General features: G+C 43.1%; 1 protein-coding gene across 1 annotated transcript; it reads left to right on the top strand.

Moving 5' to 3' along the window:
- The first annotated feature begins 1,236 nt into the window (after window positions 1-1,236).
- On the top strand, window positions 1,237-18,464 carry BBS2 (Bardet-Biedl syndrome 2). The gene is made up of 16 exons (XM_026856629.1): window positions 1,237-1,461; window positions 1,836-1,961; window positions 2,238-2,300; window positions 5,217-5,294; window positions 7,511-7,615; window positions 8,519-8,605; window positions 9,879-10,014; window positions 11,929-12,068; window positions 12,858-13,002; window positions 13,559-13,730; window positions 14,271-14,400; window positions 15,245-15,376; window positions 15,916-16,053; window positions 16,525-16,637; window positions 17,331-17,479; window positions 18,028-18,464. Exons 1-16 carry the CDS (start codon window positions 1,285-1,287, stop codon window positions 18,132-18,134), a joined length of 1,998 nt encoding a protein of 665 aa, XP_026712430.1. The 5' UTR covers window positions 1,237-1,284; the 3' UTR covers window positions 18,135-18,464.
- Window positions 18,465-23,218: the final 4,754 nt, after the last annotated feature.

Raw genomic sequence — 23,218 nt, 5'->3', positions numbered from 1 at the left:
AGGGGGGGGTGCGGTGCCGGCGGTGTTGCGGAGGTCACAGCGTGTCTCTGGGGTTTTGGCTGGGCGGAGCAGCCCCGGTGCCCGATGTCCGCAGCAGAAAACGGCCTTAACGCCTGCCAGCTCCCCTGCCCGCCGCTGGGAGAGCCGAGCGAGGAGCAGGGCTCGCCCGCTTCTCCTCTGCCCCTAGGCCCGGCACCTGCGGCCGAGGCACCGGACCTGCCCGCAGGCGTGGGGACGCGGCACGGGAACCTCTGCTCGGTGACAGCAGGGAGCTTGCGAAAATTAATAGCTGGTAACCCGAGTCGCCGAGGAAACTTGCCCACTTTCTACGGAGAATGGAATTTTTTTTTCAAGCCGTGGGTTTCTGTGACACTCGTGAGCCTTAGCGCTGCTACGGACTAAGCTCGGCACTATAGAGGAAGCCGTGCTGTGGTTCTCTAAGTGATGCCTTGCAGGAACAGAAAACTTGTGTGCACGCCGTTTGAGTTGGAAAAACAAATAAACGAGGGTTTAAGTACAACTGAACTAATAAACACAACATAGTTGGAAGCATAAACCCACAGAGGCAGTTAGGTTGCTGTAAATACAAACGTGGTTCATTGGTGATGTTCCCCAGCATTATTTTATTTAGAAGCCTTTAGGAACAGCATAGAACAGGCTTGTTCAAGAGACAGACTATACAGCCATAAAGTAAAGGCTATTAAACATAATATCCCGTGATTCCCTGACTCTGCTTCAAACAATTACAGTGACTGGACATCAGTCAGTGAGAATAGAAACTTACTTATCACAGGCCCCTTTTTAAAATAACCATGTTCACCTACAGGTGGAAGTTACAGATAAGTACCAGGTAAATTGTCCTAAATGTCTGTGGTGTTTTGGTAACACTGTTACCAGCTGTATATCATTTGTTTGGTTTGTTCTTGGTCCCTGTGGTTTGCTCTTTTGCCTTTCTCTGAAGACTGCTCAGTTGCCATTTTCAGAAACAAAACAGTGGTGGCACAACTCTGCTGGCCAGAGCAGGGTTTCTCCTGCTCTTTCTCTTCTTTGGTATAGTTTAAAAAGAAAATAATTGTCAGAAACAGTATTATCAGCAAAAACCCCATTCTATTATCCTCACTTTGACTGAGTGAATGCCGTTCTTCCCCATTGCAGTTACCCAAGGCAGCCTCTGATGTTTGTATACAAACACATACATGCTTTGTGGTAACGTTTACATCTTTGTTTCTACAGGTTTTTATTCATAACCCTCATGCCCGAGGGCAGAGAACAAGCACAAACCGAATGGTGCAAAGTAGCCAAGATTCGGACATCTCTCTTCTCAACATTAATCAAGGGATCACTTGTCTAGCTTCGGGAGTGCTGAACCCTCAGCTTGGTTATGATTGTCTTCTGGTTGGAACACAGACTAACTTACTGGCTTATGATGTATATAATAACTCGGATTTGTTTTACAGAGAGGCAAGTTAATTTAACTGCTTTTTTTAGTATCTTGATTTTTTCTTTCCATTCTCGAGATCACAGTTTTGACATTATTTTGTCAATGAATTATACTTTTGTTCTTTGCATTAGATATATTACTGTATTCAGAACATCTTGTCTGTAGAGTATCTGGAATATTTGAAAAGAAATACGAAACTAATGTATATCTGTGTATGCACATGTGCGAGCAAATTTTCATGTGTCATACACGTCACCTAGCAAGACAAAATTTTAAAAATGTAATAGGTATTCAGAGTTCAGCTAAACTGGTGGTGATAATACTGGAAGCTCTCTATTTGTGTACTTCGATGTCTCATTGTCTGCCATTTCTTTTTCCTTTAATGTTTCTGTAGGTATCAGATGGAGCCAATGCAATAGTTCTTGGAAAGCTGGGAGATATTGCATCTCCACTTGCTATTATTGGTGGAAACTGTGCCCTGCAGGGCTTTGATTATGAAGGAAATGACCTTTTTTGGACGGTAAGGCTACACATAATGCTTCTGATGTTATTACAAGATCCTTTCAATGTCACTAATTCCTTTTGATTTTTTGTTTTTAATCCACTAAATACTAATTTGGTTGTTGACCTTTCTTAGTTTATCTTAGACCTAAAACCACTTTGGTCATGTATTCAGTGCACTCAGATGTTGCTTAAATGTTGACTATGTCAGTTGTTCTGTTGCAGTTGAGATCATAAAGATAGTTTAGCTTCTGACAGCTGTCATCAGTACTGAGGACTGTCTTTCTCATTTTAGGTTACTGGGGACAATGTTCGTTCATTAGCACTGTGTGACTTCGATGGTGATGGCAAAACAGAGGTTTGTAACCATTTACGTGTGAATTCAGCTGTTTTCCTGGTCTAGTAGTGAAATATCTGACTTATATTACCAGTTAAAAGTGATCCCTGCATGTAAGTTGTGCCTTTTTCAGACTCTGGTCTGGCAAAGACATGCACAAATGCTCAGCCCATGAACAGGGAGCAGCACTGGTCTCTGGCACTACTTGGAGTGTGTAAAACTAGACATGTCTGGAATCTTTACAGCATTACTGCCTTGCTTTGGTGAATTATCATCAGTTGCAAGGCATCTATTTTGGTGTTACTTCTTGAACATGGTTATGATACTTTTTTTTAATTTCAGTGAAACATCTTACATGTGAAAGTGAGCTCTTAAAAAGCTGTGCTGTGAAGAGCTTTACTTACAGCTGGTAAAATCAAGGGATCTGTCTTCACATCCAGTCCTGTTTCTTCATAGTGACATGGGGAAATGAAATATTCTTTGCTTTTATGATTTAAAATGAAGGTAACTTGTAACAAGCATCTCACTGATAAGATGTGAGACAAACAGTAGGAAACAGCTGTTGTTCTGATCATGCAGGCTGCAAGGGATGGATGAAGTTGTGAATTTGTACAGCATTCTCTTGTAAATGTTCTTCAAATCTGAATGAATCGAAGGATCATGCTTAGAAATATGAATCTGTAAGAAAAGTCATGGCTTCCTAGTATATGTCAGATGCAAGTAAACATGATGTTAAATCACCTTGCTAAAAATACATACTTCTGTCATCTGTCTTTTAATCATAATTAATTAAGCTTTTCTCTTTAGTTCCCCAAAAATCCTTGTGGAATGTTTACTTGGACTATGTAATGCTTATAGTGAGGTGTAAAGGGCCTCTACACCTTTTATGTGTTTTTTATAAATACTGAACTCATACAGACCCTTTGCTTGATCTTCAGGAAGTGGAAAAAAATCTCAGGTTTTCCAATCACACAGCTTCTCTTAGGGTGTATTTTTTTTTAAAGTTCCGAAAGGTGGTTGTAGACAGGTGAAGACTATATAAAAATTCAGAAACCAGGAAACAGATCTATGGCACTAATTGTAAATGTTTTGCACTTGTGCTTTTAAGTGTTTTTTTGTTGTTTTGCTTCTTTTTTCTGCTTGAGAAAGGTTCATCCTCAGCAGTTGGTGTAATCTGATGCTACTTTGAGCTAAGCAGAGTTGAATGCATTATCCAGCTAACTTACCCTGCTCATTAGTCCAGCACACATTTGCTGAGGTTTTTTTTTAGGTTCTTTTTAATCTTAGTTATCTAGGTGGCTTTTTTTTTTAGTGGCTTTTATGAAACTGCCTCTGGTTTGAAATAGAACTTCTGAGAAAATGCACAGACACATCTTTTTAAATTGTTGTTTGTCACTTTGTGTCTTATCTGATAAATGGGTGTGCTAGCTTCATTTCTGGTTTTCCTGCCCCAGTAAAAACATGTCTACATTTAAAATTGACTGATTTTAAAACTGCATGAATATATTTCTGTCATTTAGCAGCTAACAAAACTAACTTCTTGTAGTTGCTGTCCTCCTTGGGATTTTAGATTGATACATGTTACTGTCTTCCATCTTGCCAAAGATTTGGGGGAAAAAACTTTTTCCTAGTTTTTTCAAATTCTGGTCCAGTGCATTGCAAGTCACTGAGGTGGATGAGTTGAATCAAACTAAATGACAAAAAACATCTAGGCACCTCTGAGAAATGCAGCATTCTCAGTAACTGTTTGAGGATTCTGTGTTTTTTGCTGGTCACTTTTTGCTGATAGTTGTGATTTGTCAAGAAATCTGTACCTCTTATGTATGCTGTGTTGTAAATTGTTTCAACAGCTACTGTAAGCTTAGCTTGGTGTAATTTAGTTTGTCATAATTTGAAGCATCTTTCTTTGGAAGAAAAAAAGCCTTTAGCCTTTAAAAAATCCAACTTTGATAAGGATTTGTGTCTATTCTGCCAAGTAAAGATGGAATTTAATCTGTTCCAGTGGGGAGAGGTACTATTAAGTTTTAAACTTTCATTTATAATTCTGGTTGTCATTGATTTGATGGATGACTTCATGGGCAAGACACTAAACAGATCTGTTCCTTGGTTTCTCAGTTTGCAAAATAGAAGCTGTGACTTGTCACCATCTTTAGAAAGTGCTTTTTCATGGGCCTCCTTTTCAATTCATACCTTCTACATGCTCAACTAGGAAACAGGAAAAGAAGCAAGATATAAGAAATTATAAGAACTGAGGATGACCCAATGTAGTGCTGTTGTCCTATTTGTATAATAATTTACATGAAGTTAAAGCCCATTTTGCCCATGCTTTGCAGTAGTGGCAGCCACCATTTAGCTTAGAGGAGCAGTGGTGGTTTGATACTTGGATTCATTGGTTTTGAGTTTTTTTAAGTGAGAGCTGTTCAGTGGTAAGCAATGATTATTTTTTCCCAGCTGTTTGCTCACAGGCTAGTAACTGGGAGTCACTGTTTCTTTGCACCCTTGTAGTACAAGTCAGAGATGAGCTGCAAGTCTCCTGCTCCAACACAGGCAACAAACTATTTCCGATGTGTATAATTGCAGTTATGAATTAGAACACTGAATCTTCTACAGTAAGAAATGAACATAGCCCTGATGTTCCAAAATACTTTTCTTGTTCCTATCCCAAATATTTCACTACGCTTTTGTTGAGTCTAGCTTGACAGGACAGTAAAAAGGTATAGCTAATATACTTTATTGATGTATTGATCAAAGGGAGACTTCTGAAATCTTGTCTTGACAGAGGCTACCTTTTGTTCTACTGGCAACTTTTCATGCAGCTGTTAAAACGCTTTGTTGTTGGACCTGGAATATTTATTTACCCTCTGGGTCCTGGAGTATGTCCTTTTTATTTCATCAGCTTGAATGACTATTTTTAAGGTAAACTTTTTTTTTCTCTAGCTTCTTGTTGGCTCTGAAGATTTTGACATCCGAGTGTTTAAGGAAGATGAGATTGTGGCAGAAATGTCAGAGACAGAGGTAAATTACATCTAGCTAATGTTTATTATAATTGCTGATGGAGCTTAAAGTATTGTGTACCGTAAAGTTACTCTGGTTCAAATTTATTGTGTAGTTAAAGTTACTTAACTATTTGGCTTTGTACCTATTCTGCTAGAACTGCAAAAGTTGGAGTTTAATAATGTCTTTCATTATGCGTGGGTTTCTTTGCTTTGTTTATTTACAAACCTTTCACCAGGATGCAAAATGTAACTATTGTTTGACTGAAAGTCAGGAGCCCTGTCCAGAGGTGATTAAGGTTATTGGATTGTGATGAAGCTCTTAGTGCCTTCTGAGCAAAAGAAGGTCTTCTGCAGTTTTCCTTAAATGCCTTGACACAGTCATGATGAGGTAACATGCCTGTATGTATCCAGACAGTGCGTGGCAGGGTAGAAGGGGATTGCCCAGGCAAAACTGGAGGTTTATATTGCAACTGGAGTTATGCACTGGCTGTATAAACAGGGCTGCAGTGCCTAAAGTATGGGGTAGATAGGTTTACTGAGGGGTAAATAAAAGGTGTGGGAATTGCTCTTTAGCTTAAGAACTGAGAGAAGATCCCTGCTTAAATTTTGGTTCATTGGAAGGGAGTAAAATACCCTTATTGTTGCACTCAGGAGTTTTCTTAACCTTTTCATGAGCCTTCTGGGCCCAGTGTAGAGTAAGGACATGTTACAGACCTATGTCCTTGACAATCTGAGGTCTCCCCACTGCCCAAGTTGGGACTAAAAGGCTTAGCTATTAAACCACTTAGGAAGACCTATAGAAGACAAATCCAGGCAGTGTTCTAGTAAAGGAAGCTGTTGCTATAGCTAGAATTGGAACTGAGCCTCTAATTTGTTCTGCTGTCTGCACAGTAGCCAGTCTAGAGTCATGTTGTGATTTCTAGTTAAAGGGAAGTTAAAGGTCCATCATGCTGATGAGTGATTTATTTCCAGATCCACAGTAGAATTGTCTTTAAATTCCCACTTGCAGAGTCTTAGGAGGCCTGTAAACAATTCTAATGTTCTAGTTTATAAGGACATAGCTGCACCTAAACTTTTCATTTTAGGAAGGTAAATTCAGAGGACAATGAATGGCTTTATACATTGTGCTTGTTTTGGAAGACTCAAGTAGTTTCCTTTTTTTGTGTTTAATCACTTACTGTGGTGAAACTGAAGCCATAGACTGTTGTGATTCTTGAATTTATAAATGGAATGGACAGTTGGGTATAAAGGGAGTATTGCTTCCTTCTGAGATTCTGACTATTGCTGGGGTCTTCTATCCTTACTGGGTGCTCACAATTTAGAGGGTTTTGATACTTGAAAAAGGCTTTGTGGAGGATTGTGAGAGGGAAGAATAAATGGTTTGGAAACCTTGTTTTACAGTAAAAAAAAAAATCAAGTAGCACAGTCAGCTGAGTTTAATTAACAAGCTGGTGAAGGATTTAATTTAAGGAAATCTCCTGTGCTACACTGTGCAGAAGACCAGACAGATGTTTGTGCTTGTTCCTCCTGGCATTAAAATCTCTAATCTTAGTGCATGGAAAAACCTGCATTTCCAAGCACTGAGAGCCCTGGCTTAATAAAGAATTGTAAGGTAACGGGTCTTAAAAGGAGTGAGAAACAGGCCGAACTATGGCTCTTGGGTCTTTCCCTGGAGCTGTTACTCATTCAGGTAATACCTGGCCTGGTATTCTGATTGTGTTCCAAAGAAGTCCAACTGTGGGAGCTGTTAATTTTTATCTTGCTAATCTTGGGCAGATTTTCTACCTATAATATCTCTAGGGCTTCCCCAACCCATGTAAAGTTGAGCTCTTTGGCATCCTCAGCTTCTGAAGCTTAAGAACGTTGTGTGTTTAGAGGAGGTTTTCAGTGATAATGTGTTAGCACTGATGACCACAGGAATCCTATGAGCAGTTGTGTTGCTGCTTGTGGTAGGAAATGTTTGGTCAAAGTACACAGTTTGAGGGCAATTCTGCAGTCTTTGCTCAAGTGCATCTTAATGCTGGCAGTGCATCTTGTGTGAGGAAATCCTACAAGGTCATTTCAAACTGATTTTTTAAATAGTTTCTTCGGTACTTAATACTTCCTACAATAGATTTATTTACCATTTAAGTGTTGTACAGTTCACATGATAGTTTGTATAGTCTGTTCTCTGTTACTTGAAGATGTGGAAGTTTTCCCTCCTCTGTCCTCTCTCTCCCTCCTTTCCCTCCCAAGACGATTACTGCCCTTAGCCCCATGTACGGCAGTCGGTTTGGCTACGCTCTGTCTAATGGCACGGTCGGAGTTTACGACAAGACAGCCCGCTACTGGAGGATTAAGGTTAGTCCTGTGTTGGAATATCATCATTGAAAGCTCCTAGGAAATTTGGTTCCTAATCTCCAGTTGTTCAGAAGTTATCCTGACTCCTTAGATGAATTTAAAATTTTCTACTGAACACAGAACTTAATATAGTTTTGTCTTACAAAGTCTACCTATTTTTATAGATACATGCAAAATGAATACCGTATCAATTCCTTCACTGCTTTTGGGACTGTTGGTGATGGCTTAAACAACACTGATACAACTGTACAACTAGGGATGCGTCAGCTTTGCAGGGTTGTTTAAGCAGCAGAGGTGCAAAAGAGAAATTTGAGTTCACTGTTAGAAAATGCCTCTGGCTGTATTGTTGAATCAATAAACTTTTTCAGAGACTGAATTAATCTTGCAATGTCTATGTTTGAAGCTAATTTTTCACATCAAGAGCAATTTGCTGATGTAGCAAATCTTATCAACAAGATCCTTTCCTGATGCTCATTTTAATATTCTTAATATAACACAGAACAGTCTAATCGTAATAGGAGAAAGGATTCCTTAGGAGGTGGCAGGAAGAGGCTTAGTGGTCTCATTTTATGACACCATTGAAGCCCTGACCTTTTTTTTCTAGACTGTTTGGCTTCTTGCACTTTGTTTTTGTGAATTCTAATCATCTGCTTGGAGGAGAACTTATTTAAACGAAAGATCAGACCCTTTGAGAGCAGTGGAGTAGATTTGTAATGCAAGGGCTAAGATTTCAGGTGTGTGTGTGACCTTAGAGACAGTGATGCTCAAACTTCCCGTTGAGACATTTTTGTATTCCTTTCTGTAATCTTCGTAGCTTCATATTCCAGTGTCTTGCATGTGTCAGGCATGTGCAATTTCAAAAACATACCCAAGCTTAATTTGTTCTTTGTTTTCTGTTCTCAGTCTAAGAACCATGCAATGAGCATACATGCATTTGACCTGAACTCTGATGGTGTGTGTGAGTTGATCACCGGCTGGTCCAATGGGAAGGTGAGTTTATACAGGGGGGAGTGAGGACCTGTAAATCTGAAAGCTCTGTTTGAACAAGGCTGATAAGTGGTCTGAAGGAGAACAGCTGAAAAATTAAAAAGACTTGAAAACCGAGGGCTGAAGAACTATTGCAGTAAACCTAGTTTGGCTGGTGAATCCTGTGCCAAGTGCAAGATCAGAGAAAAGCTGCTTCCTCTGCTTAGCTCAGAGTCAATTGCTAAGGTGTGGTAAGTTGTTTCTGTGGTAGCAGAGATCATGTGCCACATCCTAGAGCTCCTGAGTGTCTCCTTTCAGCTGTCTTGAGGACATGCTAATAATCCTCTGCAGTGTTTCCTGAATGTTCTCAAACTACAGGGAGGACAAAGCAGTTATGTAACAGGAGAACAGCGTCGGTCTTGACTATGGCAAGATTAATCAAGCTTTATTTCATTTTATGTAAAGGCATTCTATACAGCTCAGTCTTAGTCTCTTAAGCCTGTTGCTTGGTGTTCCCCTTTGTCAGAAATGACTGTACTAGCTGCCAGATCTCTCCTGGTCACAGCTTGCCAGGTTTTTTTGTAAAGCTATGCTTCTTTTTTCACACCTCTCATTACTCTCATTAGCCTGAGGGAATTTAATTAACTTCATATCAAGCTGGCAGTCTTGATCCCAGATATGTTGTAACTTATGCTGGATTAGGTGTATAACGTTAAACAGAGAAACTCTCCTTGCTTTTCTCCTTTTTCTGTTCTTTTCCACTGTCAGTCTCTACCCTGCCTGTTGGTCTGAAACAGTCCTAGAAAGAATAATGCTGGGTCCTGTGCTTTGGAAAAGACATGCTGCACGGAACTGAACCCTCCTTGCTGTTCTGCACCAGTGAAAGATAATTAAAAGTTGTGTTTGTGTATAAAAATAATTCACTGCACAAGGGCTGCAGCTAAGGGGAGAGGTTGTAAATACTGCATTATGGTTATTTCTGGTTTAGTCCCATCATTGCTGCATTCATATGTGCATAACCTTCCCAGTTCAGGCTTGCAGTCCCCTTCTTCCCTTCTTGTTTGTAACTTGGGGAGGCATCTCTGAAGAGCAGTCCCTTTCAGCTGAGTCTGTCTAGAGGTCATTTCTTGATGGTATTTTTTTCATGTGTGGTGTCCTGATCAGCAGAGCTGCAACTTCACCTGCAGTTCTGTGAGCGGAGCTGGCTTTTGGTTAACAGCTCAGAGTATGGCATGAGATAGATTTGAGAGTTAGCTTTCCTGTTCACTCTGTGCTTTGGGACTCTTTGTTGTTCCAGGTTGATGCACGCAGTGACCGAACTGGGGAGGTCATCTTTAAGGACAACTTTGCTTCCTCAATTGCAGGAGTGGTGGAAGGGGATTACAGAATGGATGGGAGCACCCAGTTGATTTGCTGTTCAGTTGATGGTGAAGGTAACACCATTGTTCAGGATATTAATTTAATACATGATAATACCAGGCACATTACCTCATCTCAGATTAGCTAAATGTTGTTTCGTTTCCATAGGCATTTGTGTGCCAAATTCCATTTGCTTTATCGGGACTTTTGAGTTATGCTATCTGCAAACAGTATTTTGAATATTGCCTTCTCTGTGATAATCAGTGTGTGTTTCATTATGATCCAAGAAGCCATCAAAATGAATTTGGCTAACAGAAGAAATCCCATCCCAATAACGCAAAGATACCTATATTCAGTACAGACTGTGGTTCTTCGGGCAACATTATTATCGATGAATGTATAGGAAATATTTTTTCCTATATGTGATAATTCTTTGGTTGCTTTACAGAGGGTAAAGCTGTTCAGAGAGCTCAGGGTCTATGAGTTTTGGTTTTCTTCTAGAAAGTTTTTATACTAGAAATTTTAGATGTTAACAGCACTTTGTTTCTTGGAAAATGCCATCCTGAGACTGAAGAACTGGTGGATTTATCCCACCATGCATTCAAGAAGTCAGACCTGGTTACTGTGAGTGGAAACAAATATGATCACAGATTATTTAAATAAACTCAGCATGAATTTACAGGGATGGCTTCAGGAAAGGCACTGGCGTGATTATCCGACTGCTTGGCGTCAGTGGCCTGAGACAAGCAGGTCTGGCACAACCCATTTGGAACAAAAGCCTGTCCTTGTTAAATAGCACAGTGTTTCGCTGTCTGTCTTAATCACAGGCTGTGGCGATTTGCTGCGCTTGGGCTTCAGCATGTAAACCTTTTTCCCAAGCTTACAGGAGGGCAGCACTGTACACAGTTCTGAAGATACCTTGTCCTGGCAGAGCTGTGTGCTTAGTATCATTGAACACGATCATCCTTTTCTGATGGGTCCATCATAAACAAACCTTGGCACAATGAGGATCCCTTTAGGCTGGAGTCTTTAGGTGTTCCTGAATAGTAATGGAGTTATAGGCACTGTGCATTCTCATAGTCCTTGTCATTAGAGTTCTGTCTGGGGCCAGTCTTCTTTCACATGAGGGGTTCTTCTGTGTTTCAGGGTACTTTCTGTCTTGCTCTCATTCTAAATGAATGATTCACTCAGAAATAATAAAGCACGCCCTTTTGTTGGAGGACAGTGTGCACACTGAATGCTTTTCAGGTTTCCTGCAAGTTTTTACAGGGTTGCACAGTCAGGCAGCATATTCTTTGCAGGTGTAAGATTTTTGTCCCTGGCTTTCACTGCCAGCTGCTGTCAGAGCACAGAGCCCTAGAGCAAAATGGAAGTTTATAGCAAGTGTCTTTTTCTCATCGTCTGTTCGGCTCTTCTGCCTCCACAGGCAGTTGGAGAAATTTCCATAACTCTGTGTTTCACTGGACTACTGAGAAACAGGTCTTACCCCTTGAAGTGATGTATCCCTTGATTTGGGGAAAACCTAATGTGGGTAAATCTTCTCTACTGGATGATTGACAGTGACTTACAGTCACTTCTAGACAGTAACAACTTCTCTGACCAGCTCTAGAAATGCTGGTACACATTTTATTCATTTTGAATAATTGCAGACTTGCCTAAGGACCTGATTGCAGTGGGAATTCTTTTGCAAAAGGACTGGGCGCTGCACTTGTCTGGTCAGGTGAAGACAGCTTAAAGACAGGTTGGAAATTCACTTTTTTATTTATTTATTTTTTTAAATATGCAGTTCTCTGTGCTAATCACCAGGAAAGTCAGAGACTCTGCGTGTGTAAGTCAACACTTGGGTTTTCAGCTGAACGGTACCAGCTAAAGACCACAACTGTGGTCTGATACTGAGGTGATTCAAGGGGGTCTTGTTACAGAAACTGAAGTTTTGGGGAGGCAGTGAAAGGCTTTGCTGAAATTGGCTGTGTTTTGTTTCTGTACAGTCCGAGGCTATCTGCCAGGAGGTGAGGAGATGAAAGGAAACCTAATGGATACAAGTGCTGAGCAGGACCTGATCCGAGAACTTAGTCAAAAGAAACAAAATCTGCTGCTGGAATTAAGAAATTATGAGGAAAATGCAAAGGTACTACTTAATGTGTAGGGCTAAACCAGACCTTCCTTTTGCTATAAACCAGAATTAATGTGGGCAGCAGTTGCAAGGCAGTCCAGACAAGTCAGAGCTGTAACCTGTTGGGATGCAGAGAGATTGTCTGCTGGGGATTCCCACTTACGCATTTGACTTGCTCCTTGTGCAAGCTCAGGGCTTGCTTTTTGTATTTTAGTAAGTAATATTTTCCTTGCTCCTTCAGCTCACCAAAGCAGTCGTGTTTGGAGCTGGGTTCTGTTCAGCCCTGTGCTTTGGCTTATGATTGCAAATTGTAATTTTCAATGCATGAACCAACTCGGGGATCAGAGGGATTGTTTGGGAGGATCATGTGAATGGGAGCACTGCCAGGGTAAAGGGAGCGCACTTGTGGCTTGATGGTGAAGGTGCAGAAATAAAGAGCTTTGAAAAATAATCTGAGGAAAGAGCAGACTCATATTTGAACAGTAAATGACCACCATAGCAAAAGCATGGGATTATATGAATTTGTGCTTTGAATTGAATGTATGTTAAGTGCTTTTCTGAATAAAGGTTTGGGTACAGCGCTGAGCTGTATCAACAATAAAGCACTTGAACAAATTGGAGCACAAGTATCCACAGCTCCATGCCTAATCCAGCTGCTATTCATAGCAGTGTGAAGTGTCTTGGAATTGCTGTAATACAACCTTCTCCTGCAAGAAAAAAGAACTGACTTCTGTGTATGGTTTCTAGGTTGCTTGAATGAAAACCTTGAAATTCTGATACTGAAGGGTATATGTTTTGTAACAGGCTGAACTGAATGCTCAATTGAAGGAAGCTGATGGACAGAGGGGTGTGATTCCAGCAAATACGCAACTCCAGACAGCCCTCTCCGTTCAGCTGGGCTCTGACAGCCAGTCTGCCCATGTGGAGCTGTGTATTTCCACCACAAATGGTGAGTGGTAACCTGCAGCCATTGACATTTCATTTCATGTAAATTCATGCAAATGTTTAGTTATATTTAGCTGATGATTTGCCTGTCTCCCCTTTATTGTCTGTAATTTCCCCTTTGTGGTTGCTTTCCTTTCACAGAGTTTTGAATCAAGTTGTGTTCCTTTGATGGGTCTCAGGGGAGAGGAGTTTGATGGAATTTGTTTCTTGTTATGTGTTGTTTTCCAAGGCAATTAACGCTTAACTTGGATGAAATGAGACTTGGTGATCCCTGCAACACTCCTTGTGTTGACTCTAAACATTAATCTACAGCAGTGTTAGTGAGGGTGTTTCTCAAATGCAGCAGAACTGGAACTACCCTGAGACAGCAGCTTTGCCTAGCACCGGGCGTGCTGAGGATGCAGCCGGGTCCAGGTGTGGTAGTGCTGGTCATCTGGGATATTTGAACAATTCAGAGGAGGGTGTAAAGAGTTGACTGTGCTTAATTCTAAAACCAGGGGTGGTTTGTTGCCAGAGGACAGCTGTTAATTTAGGAACTGCTTTTTCTTCCCTTTGGTAAGACACGATCATCCGTGCTGTGCTGATCTTTGCTGAAGGCATATTTGAAGGAGAGAGCCACGTGGTACACCCCAGTGTCCAGAACCTCTCCAGTTGTGTTCGTGTTCCCCTTACTCCACCCAAAGATGTCCCTGTGGATTTGCACATCAAAGCCTTTGTGGGTTACAGGAACAGGTGAGGTTTGTGTTGTGATCTCTTCTGGTCTCCAGAGCTAACTGTGTGACCTGGAATCGGCAACAATGTGGCTTCACGCTTGTCCCACAGGAAGTGCACCGTTAGTTTCCTGGTGCCTCACTTCTCTGTGTTACTGGAAGGAGAGCTGGGATGTTTTGAGAGCTAGTCAACCACTGCAGAAAGAATGTATGGGACTGAATTACCTTTTTGTTTTTGTCTTTATTATTGCTTTTAATAAGACTTCACTGAACCTGTAGAGAAAATACTCAATCACATAGTAAAATTTTAAATGTTTTAGCCTAGAGAATATATTTCATTGGAAGGGTTATGGAAAATGTAAGCAGTGGGGAATTGTTGTTCAACCTTGTGATGTGATAAGCCTGGAATTTCCAAGTTTTTTCTGGGAAGTGGTAAGGAGATGATTACATAGTTGGAAGCTGCTGGTGTCAGTAGCCAAAGAAAAAATAACCAGGAGTCATTGCAATAGGTGAATCTCTGGTATGTTAGTAACTGTCTGCTTTTCCTTTGGATTGCTTCCAGCACGCAGTTCCATGTATTTGAGTTGACAAGACAGCTTCCCCGCTTCTCAATGTATGCCCTGAGCAGCCCGGGCTCACCCGTGGAGCCGCTGAGCTTTGTTAACTGTACAACAAATGAGAGGCCACAAAGGGTGAGTTTCTGCTCTGCTTTCTATTTCTTGGTCCTGCGTACAGATGCTGTAGGTGGAGGGTTTGCAATCAGCTTGACATTTCCCAGAGCAAAGGAAAAATTATGCAGTGAACTTCACTGCTGGCCCTTGGAGTCTTTGTATTACAACTTTCCTCAGTGCTTTCTTTCCTTCTTTAAAAGGTGTCTCAGCTGAGGCATTCCCTGCCTCAGGAATTCCTGCAGGAAGTAATGGCCTGAGATCATGAGGTGTTTCAGGTATCTTGTTTGCTGTGTGACAGCTGCTGGAGCCCTGCAGTGAGCGATGAATTTTGCAAAGAGCAGAGAACAGGAAAGAGGCAGTACAGTGCCCAGATAATGGCTCAGTTTCACAGCATGTGAGCAGCAGTGCTGCAGCTTTGGTTCTGAAAGACCTGAATTGGGGGATGGCAGTGATTAGAGCTGGTCCCTTCACTCATAGCTGTAGGGCTCTGCTGTATTTACATGATCTTCACTGCATTAAATAGCCAAGGCAAAACCCAAGATGAAATGAAACTTCTTGCAGTAGAACCAAGCCTTGCTTTCCAGCTTTATCTGGTCTCAAGGCCTGGGCTTATGTTTTGACCTTGAGCTGTGGTATCTGCTTGTTGGATTTGATTTTCTTAGGAATATTCAGCTTTGGAGCAAGGATTCAAATGTCCTTATTCTGACAAGTTCATGACATGGGTTTAGGGGTTGAAATTTAGTAAATACATTTCCAAGGTACCCTGAACAGAGTGCCCTGGTGTGCATCACATGCAGGGACACTGTGGTTCTCCAGGCTTTCCACACAGCTGATGGCTTAATGCTCTCCATTTTATTTTTGCAAGATTCTTATGTGGTTGAATCAGAGCTTCTTGCTACCAGAGGATGCAGAATTTCAGAGTGCTCCCTTTCAGGTTTGCTTCACTTCTCTTCGTAATGCAGGTCAGCTCTGCATCAAAGTCAAGCCTGGTGGAGAGGTGAGTATCTTCATGGACAAGGGGAACACCCATTTAATTATACTCCTGTGAAACTTAAGGGTGGTGCCAATATGAGGCAGTAAAAAAGAAGGATGACTGAACAGGCGAGAAAGTACTCATGTTTTAGGGGTGTTTTTGGAAACTTTTGGGTCTGTTTTACTGTTAGCAGGTAGAATTCCAGGGCCCATTAATGAAGAAAACTGTTTAGCCAACAGGTCTGTAGGAAGGTGTTAGTTCCCACAGAGTGGATTCAGGGAGCCATACTTTGAGGCAGTTACAGGCAAAGGCTGCCTGTAACTTTTGTGCTGTTCCTATGTGCACAGATGCCTCTTTATCCCAGTCTTGAATAAAAACCCCATTGAAATCAGTGTCTCTTTACCTACTGAAGCCCTAGAACTTCCTCATGCGACAGTTTTGCCTCTTGACAGAATGAACTGCTTTGAGTCTGGCTGGCTGTTAGCGAGGCAGTCCTGCTGGGCAATTCTGGGAGATGTTTTGGCATGGAAGAGTGCTGAAGTGCTTGCTTTCCTTTCTGACAGATTTCCATCAACACGGATGATATTGATCTAGCTGGTGACATTATTCAGTCAATGGCCTCATTTCTGGCCATTGAAGATTTGCAGGTGGAAGCGGATTTCCCCGCGTACTTTGAGGAGTTGCGGAAAGTGTTGGTCAAGGTGAGGAGGCCTCGGGCGTTTCTGAATTGGCAGCTAAGCAGTCCCTGAGAGCGTTTGTATGAGAGGATCTCTAATCTGCTTTATCTTCTTCGTGAAAGCTAGCGATGGCTTGCTGTCTATTCTGCGCAGAGGGCAATGGGACACCCTCAATGTTCTGTTTGTTCTGTAGAATGGGCCCTCGGTCCCCAGCAGTTGATTGTTTAGAATAATGTAAATATGTTGTCTGGGAGACTGAGCTGTGGATGGGGGTCAGGATGTGGGTGTGTATCTTGGCCTGTTGCCCCCTGTCTGGGGGATGAGGTTCTGCTTGGGCAGCGGAGGGGGTGAGGGGAAGGAGAATGGTCCCAGGGATGCTGGTGGGTTAAGCTGGGATATTACTTCCTATTACATTGGGCTGAGGTTTAGCTTGAACAACTCCCTGTATGCCCAGAGTGCCCGGGGCCCTTTCTCATGGCTGTTTGCCGTGGGCAGGTGGATGAACACCATGCAGTGAATCAGAGGCTCACTGCCGACATGGCTGAGCACTCCAACCTCATCCGCAGCATGCTGGTCCAGGCCGAAGACGCACGACTCCTGGGAGACATGTGAGCAATTGTCTGCTTAGCTTGTGTGGCTTGGGTTTGGAGTGGCCTGGTTGTGCTTTTTAGGCAGAAAAGAACAGAAAAAAACATTTGTGTGATATGGGGGTTGCCTAGTTACAACTCTTGATGTAGAACTGGTACCTTTTGCTCTCCTTGAGCCTTGTCTTGTTCTTCAGGTGGAAAACCAGTCTGAGGAAGGCAAAAGGGCAAGGGTAGGGGCTGAGAGTAGAGCTGGTGGGGTGAATCAACCTTGAGATGGTGAGATACATTAGAAGGGATACATTAAGGGAAGAAGGCAGTAAAAGCTGTCTGTGGTGTGTGAACTCTTGAGAACACCAAGAAACTAATTTTAGGAGTCAGTCTTTTCACTCTGGTGGGCTGTGTCCTGTCTTTTCTGTCAAGAGCAGCAGCAAAGAGGTAAAGAGGTCTGAGCTACTGGTGTTACTTTTTCTGCGAAAAGTGGCAATCTCCTCTTTGGGTTGCTGGACAGAGTAACTAGACCTTTTTTTTTTTTCCCCAGTAAAATTACCAGTGTAACCAACACATCTAGATAAGTCTGTTGTCTTGTAGCTGGCAGACATGTGGGTAGCTGTGGTAGCCATCACAACCCTGTATCAGTACACCTTTACATTGACAAACCAGGAATGACTTTCTTGTCTCCAGAGATGCAAATAACTGGACTGATTGTTCCCCCAGGAAAAACATGAAGACACGGTACATCGAGCTGTATGATCTTAACAGAGATTTAATAAATCAATACAAAATTCGCTGCAACAATCACACAGAGCTGTTGAATAATCTGAAAGCTGTGAATCAGGCAATCCAGAGGGCTGGGCAGTTACGGGGTAAGCAGATAAGATGTGTCTCAGCCACCTTTCAGGTTAGTTCAGGGACTTCAGGCTTTTTGGCGTGAAACTAAGTAGAAGTCTAAATAAAGTAGAATCTTTATTTTTTCAGTCATAGCCAACTGCTGTGACAGTCAACTGTGAGTGTCCAATATAATCTGGGATTGCAATCTTACAAAGAACAGTTCAAAGCAGTTTCCAACTTTCTGGATAAATTAGAAATTGCTATTTTTTTGAACACAGTTTTAAAAACATTATTAGTGTTTCAGTTCTTAATTTACAATTCTGCTTAAAATAACCCACCTATCAATTTAAGCAGGGCTGTTTATATTATTCTGTAGGTCTTTGGGGAAGGAGATTTTTTTTCTCTATTTATAGCATTCCCCTTCCAACAAGTCCTTTAAGCTCTCCTGTAATACAGCTACAGACAATTCTTTAAATAGTATTTGAAAGAAACCTTGAAATTCTGAGACTAGATCAAATAAATATTTTTACCAGTTTCTTGCTCATTAACTGAAGTAGTTTTTTCCTCTTTTTTCCCTTTACAGTTGGAAAACCTAAAACACAAGTGATCAGTGCTTGTCGGGATGCGATAAGAAGCAACAACTTTAACATGCTGTTCAGGATAATGCGTGTGGGAACAGCCTCTTCCTAAATGACTGGAGGAGCAGCAGTTACACCGTGTTTCCATGCAGCTGGCAGATAACGGACCAGTAACAACAAGCAGTTAATTCAGTCCCCTACTGTGCTGTAGGGTGAAGTAATTGCAAAAGTAGCATTTTAGTTAAGCCATCAGGTGAGAAATGTTGTTATGCAGGCCAAAGCTTTGAGAAGAAAGCATCAGAGTTTAAGTGCAGATGTATTTATACAAGACAGAGGTATAACCTTGGAACAAGTATTTTTCTTAGAGTAACTTATTTATGTATTTTAATATATTTTGTAGTTAAGGCACTGGCCTTTTCCATTAAAACATAGACTGGTTTGACTGCTTGTGTTCTGATTTAGCTGGGGAGATGCATATGGTTAAGTTCATTTGTTGAAAAAAAACCCCAAACCAAACCCAAACCACTTTTCTGATCTTGCTGTGTAGTCTCTGAGTGTACTAAGTGCTTCAACTCTGTGTTGGAGAATTCCGGGTTTCATTGCAGGGCTGTGCTGGGCAAACTGCACTTCAGTGCACCAGAAGCACCAAAGGGATAACACCTCCTTGCTGGCTTTTAAGGCAGAAGATCTTTGAAAGCTGGCCAGCTTCAGGATGCGGGCAGGTAGGAAGTGGCCTGTTTCAGATCTGACACTCTCCTCACACCTGGACTGTGGGAAGTTTTGCTTCCAGCTGCTGGTTCCATGCGACTGCTGGAAAAAAACGGCAGATACTGAGGTGGGCAAGGGTGCATTTCAGGAACAACAAAAACAAACTACACACCCAAGCCTGGTGTGCATACTTAGGAAGAGCTGTCGGTACTTAATGGGATCAAAAGAAGAAGATACTGAAAAATGTTTTGGCTCCTGGCTCAGACCTGTTTATTAATTGTGGGATCTCTTCAGATTGGATTAAAGTATTACAGTAAGGCCGTATCTTAGATCTAAAGATATTTTAGAACCTTTGCCAAAGCAAATTGCTTCTAGAAGCTATAAATACCCTGCACAGGATGGAGGTTGGGCCCCAGTGCTCCTTGCTGTCGCACCATTCCTCGGTGTTTGCAGCGTGGGCAGGGAGGAGGCAGTGAAGTTCTGGGGCAGCTTCTTGGGGCTATTTGTCAGGAATATTTGTATCCTGTAACGGGTCTGTCTCTTACTTGCCACCACTGAATTAAAGCCAGCAGCTGGTGGTTTGCAGAGCAGCTGATGAGCATGCAGCCATTTGAATAGGGAGTGTAATTCTTGCAATGTGTTTTAATCCCCAAAACAGCCCCTTGCCATGGCTTTGGCCCCTTCAATATGGAGAACTGTGCTGCCAAAAGCACAGAGCTCTGTCACTTCAAACCTGCAGCAGGAGCTCATTTGCATCCTTTTCAGAATTTGGTTGTTAGGCAAATCCAGCTCTGTGGTGGAAGGGTGGTAGCCACCCATGCTGTTCTAAGCAAGTGAGCTTTGAGACTTGATTATGGAACAGTCTCCTGGCATCAGTCCTGGGCTTCCTGCCACCTGCTCTACCTGTTCCCACTGTTTCAACCTCTTGTTCATGTTCAGAATCATAATGCTTACTTACATTTATGTAGTCCATTCAGCGATAAGAGAGTGGCTCTGATCAGAAAGCAGCTTTCCCATCAGCCTGATTTTCAGGGCTACACACCAGGCACTTCCAGTCCCAGCTCTGTTCTGCTCTTGGCAGCAAGGTCAGTCCTTTGGTCACAGTCCAGACGTCTGATAAGGCTGATTTCCCCTGGCTAAGTTTCTGACAACAAATTTGTAATTTATTTTCCCATAAAAACGTTTCTCTTTGCCAAATGTAAAAATCCATGTCCTGTAAACTAAACTGACACCAGGTTTGCAGTTGCCCATTGAAATAAAGCAGTGCTGAGCTGGCGTGCAGCAGCAAGCTGACCTAAGCTGAACCTGCACCAGGAGGTAAGTGTCAAACTGTCCTCACTGGTAAGATTCAGCCCAGGACTAAGGCCTAGTGATCCTGTTCTCAGGTATGGAGGGGAACTAGTCACAGCAGCTTAAGTGGCTGGTCAAGTACAGAATAACCTCTGAAACCACACTAGTAGAGCTGCCTGTTGTTAAAAATTCACAGGCAAGGCAGCTTAGGTGACAGCACACCTTAGTACATGTGGTAGGGGTGGGGTCTAGACCCCTGTTGCGTCCTGCTGGGGCACTTCAGTGCCTGCCTGAAACTTCTGTGTGGGCTGGAGCCTTCCATGTAACGGCCCCTTCACTGCCTGGGAAATGCTGTGGCAGTACCATGCTGGATCCCCGCCTGCTGAAGAGGGATCTCTATAGCTGTGACTTTCAGCGTCTAATTCAAGTTCCAGTTTTGAAGTTTAAAAAAACCAATTGGAACTGACACTTGACAACAGGTTATCTGATTTTAGCCCTTGTTTCTGCAAGTCCTGTGGGTTGCTGCTCATCTTAATACTAATTCACTGAATACCTGATGTCGGAACTTGCTGCATGTTTATGAATGCCCAAACTATTCATTCAGTCTGGTCTACAGCTAAACTGTTTTATCTCACTCCCATATTGAATTGTTCCTTTTTTCAGCTACTTGGCAAACTGGTAACTATCCAGTTCCAAAAAATTTGCTGTGAAGCACATGCGTAACTCAGCACATCAGTAACTGAAAGCTGCTGGTACTCCACATGGAACAGGGCGTTGTGCCTTGGAGGTGCAGGCAGCTGGTGGGAAACACGTGTCCTGTACAGCCAAGCTGACTGATGTCTGCATGAGCCATCTTGCCTGGTATGAAGTTTCTGTTCTCTGTTCCTCACACTCCATAACTCCATTTGCTTGCTGTTCATGATCCTATTTTTATATATTGTCCTGCTTACTCATTTTGGGGGTACATATATCTTTCATATTCATATTTCTTTCCAATAATGATCAGAGTACTTTGCAAGCAGCTACACTATTTGTAAATACAGATTTGTATCCAGCAAGAGCATCTATGGAGAGAGCTCCCATTACCGGTGTGTCTAAATGAAGACTCCTCCCTCTCCCCCAAGTAGCTCATGTCATTTAAAATTTGGTTGGCAGTCTTTGCCCTGTACCTGCAGCACCAGCCATGTGTGGGGCTGCCTTTGGCTTTTGGGACTGAATAGGAAAGGGGGGAGCACAGTCATGTTGCTTTTCAGATCTTTGAATGCCAGCTGCAAATTTGGCTTCTTCAGCTACTTCATCGCAGTCACCGGAGGCAGAAGAGTGGTTCCTTCTGTGATCAGATACAGGCTCACTCGAGTAGAAGCCGGTCTGCCCTCTAGTGTGTTATTGATTATTAAACAGCAGCAAGCTTCAGAGAGCACAGCTTCCTCCCCATCTCCTGGGAGGCCCTTCCAGGATCTGCCAGGCACATTCTTAGGCTCACAGTGCAGTAGAATAAGCAACTTCACTTTGTTAATTAATTTACTCCCATCTTTGACTAGTTGACTAAGCTATGAATGGCTGTCACCTTTGTTTGAAACTACCCAAATCATTTTGGTGTTTTTTTTCACTTCGAAATCTCCATTACTTGTCTCTTTCTACTGGAGCAGCTCAGAATAACTGCTTTCTACCCCAGAAGAGCTGCTGCCCTGACAGGCAGCAGAGTGCCTGTGAAACCAATGGTTCAGAGAGTCCTGCCCTCACTTCAGGATTTGTTTCTAGCTTCATCCCCTTGGCTTTATGAGTAGCATGAAACAGTAGCAAAGGAAGATTAAAACCAAGCAAGTGTACAGAGAAGCCAGCTTAGGGACATGAGTCGGGATATGACCAAGATGGTGTAGATCTTGCAATAGCAGCTCGGCACAGCCACCTTCCAGCTGTCCTTCCTGCCCAACAGTGCTGGGGGGAACAGCTGGAACTGAGCAGCTGCTCACAGTCCAGGATTAAACCAACACTGAAACCCTGCAGTCCTGCATGTCGCTCTCTAAATGGCTGCATTGTCCCCTCGCTCTGGCGGCGGCTGAGGCTCCTTTCCCTTCGGAAACAATGGCAACAGCTTCATGCTTCCATGGTTCCTTTTCAAACGTTGTGTGTTGGGATCCCAGCTGAAGTTGTTGCTCCTGTGTCTCCCATGAAGGTGTGACCCAAGGGCTCCCCCTCTGCGGGCCATGCGGCATACTCGTGTGCCAGCACAGCCGGCCTGGCTTTGGGCCTAGGGCCCGGCTTTGGGCCTACTGCTCCTCTGCTGCCCGTGGTGGCCCTACACTGCTGCTGTGGTCTTTGGCAGCAGGCCTGGAACCTGAAAAGCAGCAGACTCTAATCCAACACCTCTCTCAGTCTGGCAGAGGCAGGAGGAATGGAGTGCAGGCTCTCCCCAGCCCGCCGCAAGCCCAGGGCCTGCCCTGTCTGGCTTCGCTAGGCTCAAAGTACACCCGTGTCTCTTCATTGCCAAAAAAACATTTCAGGCAAGCATGTGCAGGCCAGGGCTGAGCCTTCCATGGGGTGTTCTGGTCTGGCTGCCTCCTGAAGCGGCCAGTGCAGCTCTGCACCAGCACTGTGGCAGGGCTGGACAGACACCTCAGAGGTGACAGTGTCCCTGTCCTGCTGGCAGCAAAGAGGGGGTGAGCAGCACCACAGGCCTGCGCAGGGGGAGGTGTTGCCCCAGGAGCACCCCTGTCCCTGGACTGTTTGCCACAGCACCTGATGACCTCATGACGTGAGGCTGTGCTGCTGGTGACCCTCCTGCCTGCGGAGAAGGCAGGAAGAGGCAATTTGAAACCTTCCCCCTGCAGCCCGCAGCCCCTTGCCCGGGGCTGGGGCTACAAGCCTTTCTCAGCCAAAGCCGGGCGCCAGCTGCATACCCACACAAGCGGAGTACACAGGAGCAGGTCTCCCCTCTAGACTATTTTGCTTGTACATTCTTTGGAGAAAGGGCCACATCTGGGTCTGCCTGTATGGCATTTAGCATAATAAAGTCCTGCTCCTTGTTACAGTGCCAGGTCCTTCTGGATGCCAGCAGCTTTATAGCCTGGCTGTCTTCTTTCCCAACTCCAGGGAGTTGTGCAGCTGAAAAAACCTCCTATTTCCCATGGCAGCTCCTTTATTTCTACAAAACAGCAAACACAGTGAAGCCCTAGAAAATGTCTTGGGCATTTTGTA

Source organism: Athene cunicularia (genome assembly GCF_003259725.1).
Source record: "Athene cunicularia isolate RWA chromosome 11 unlocalized genomic scaffold, athCun1 chr11_part1, whole genome shotgun sequence".
Taxonomy (NCBI): Eukaryota; Metazoa; Chordata; class Aves; order Strigiformes; family Strigidae; genus Athene; species Athene cunicularia.
Note: the sequence above shows the minus strand (reverse complement) of the source record. Positions and strands in the feature narration are given on the sequence as shown.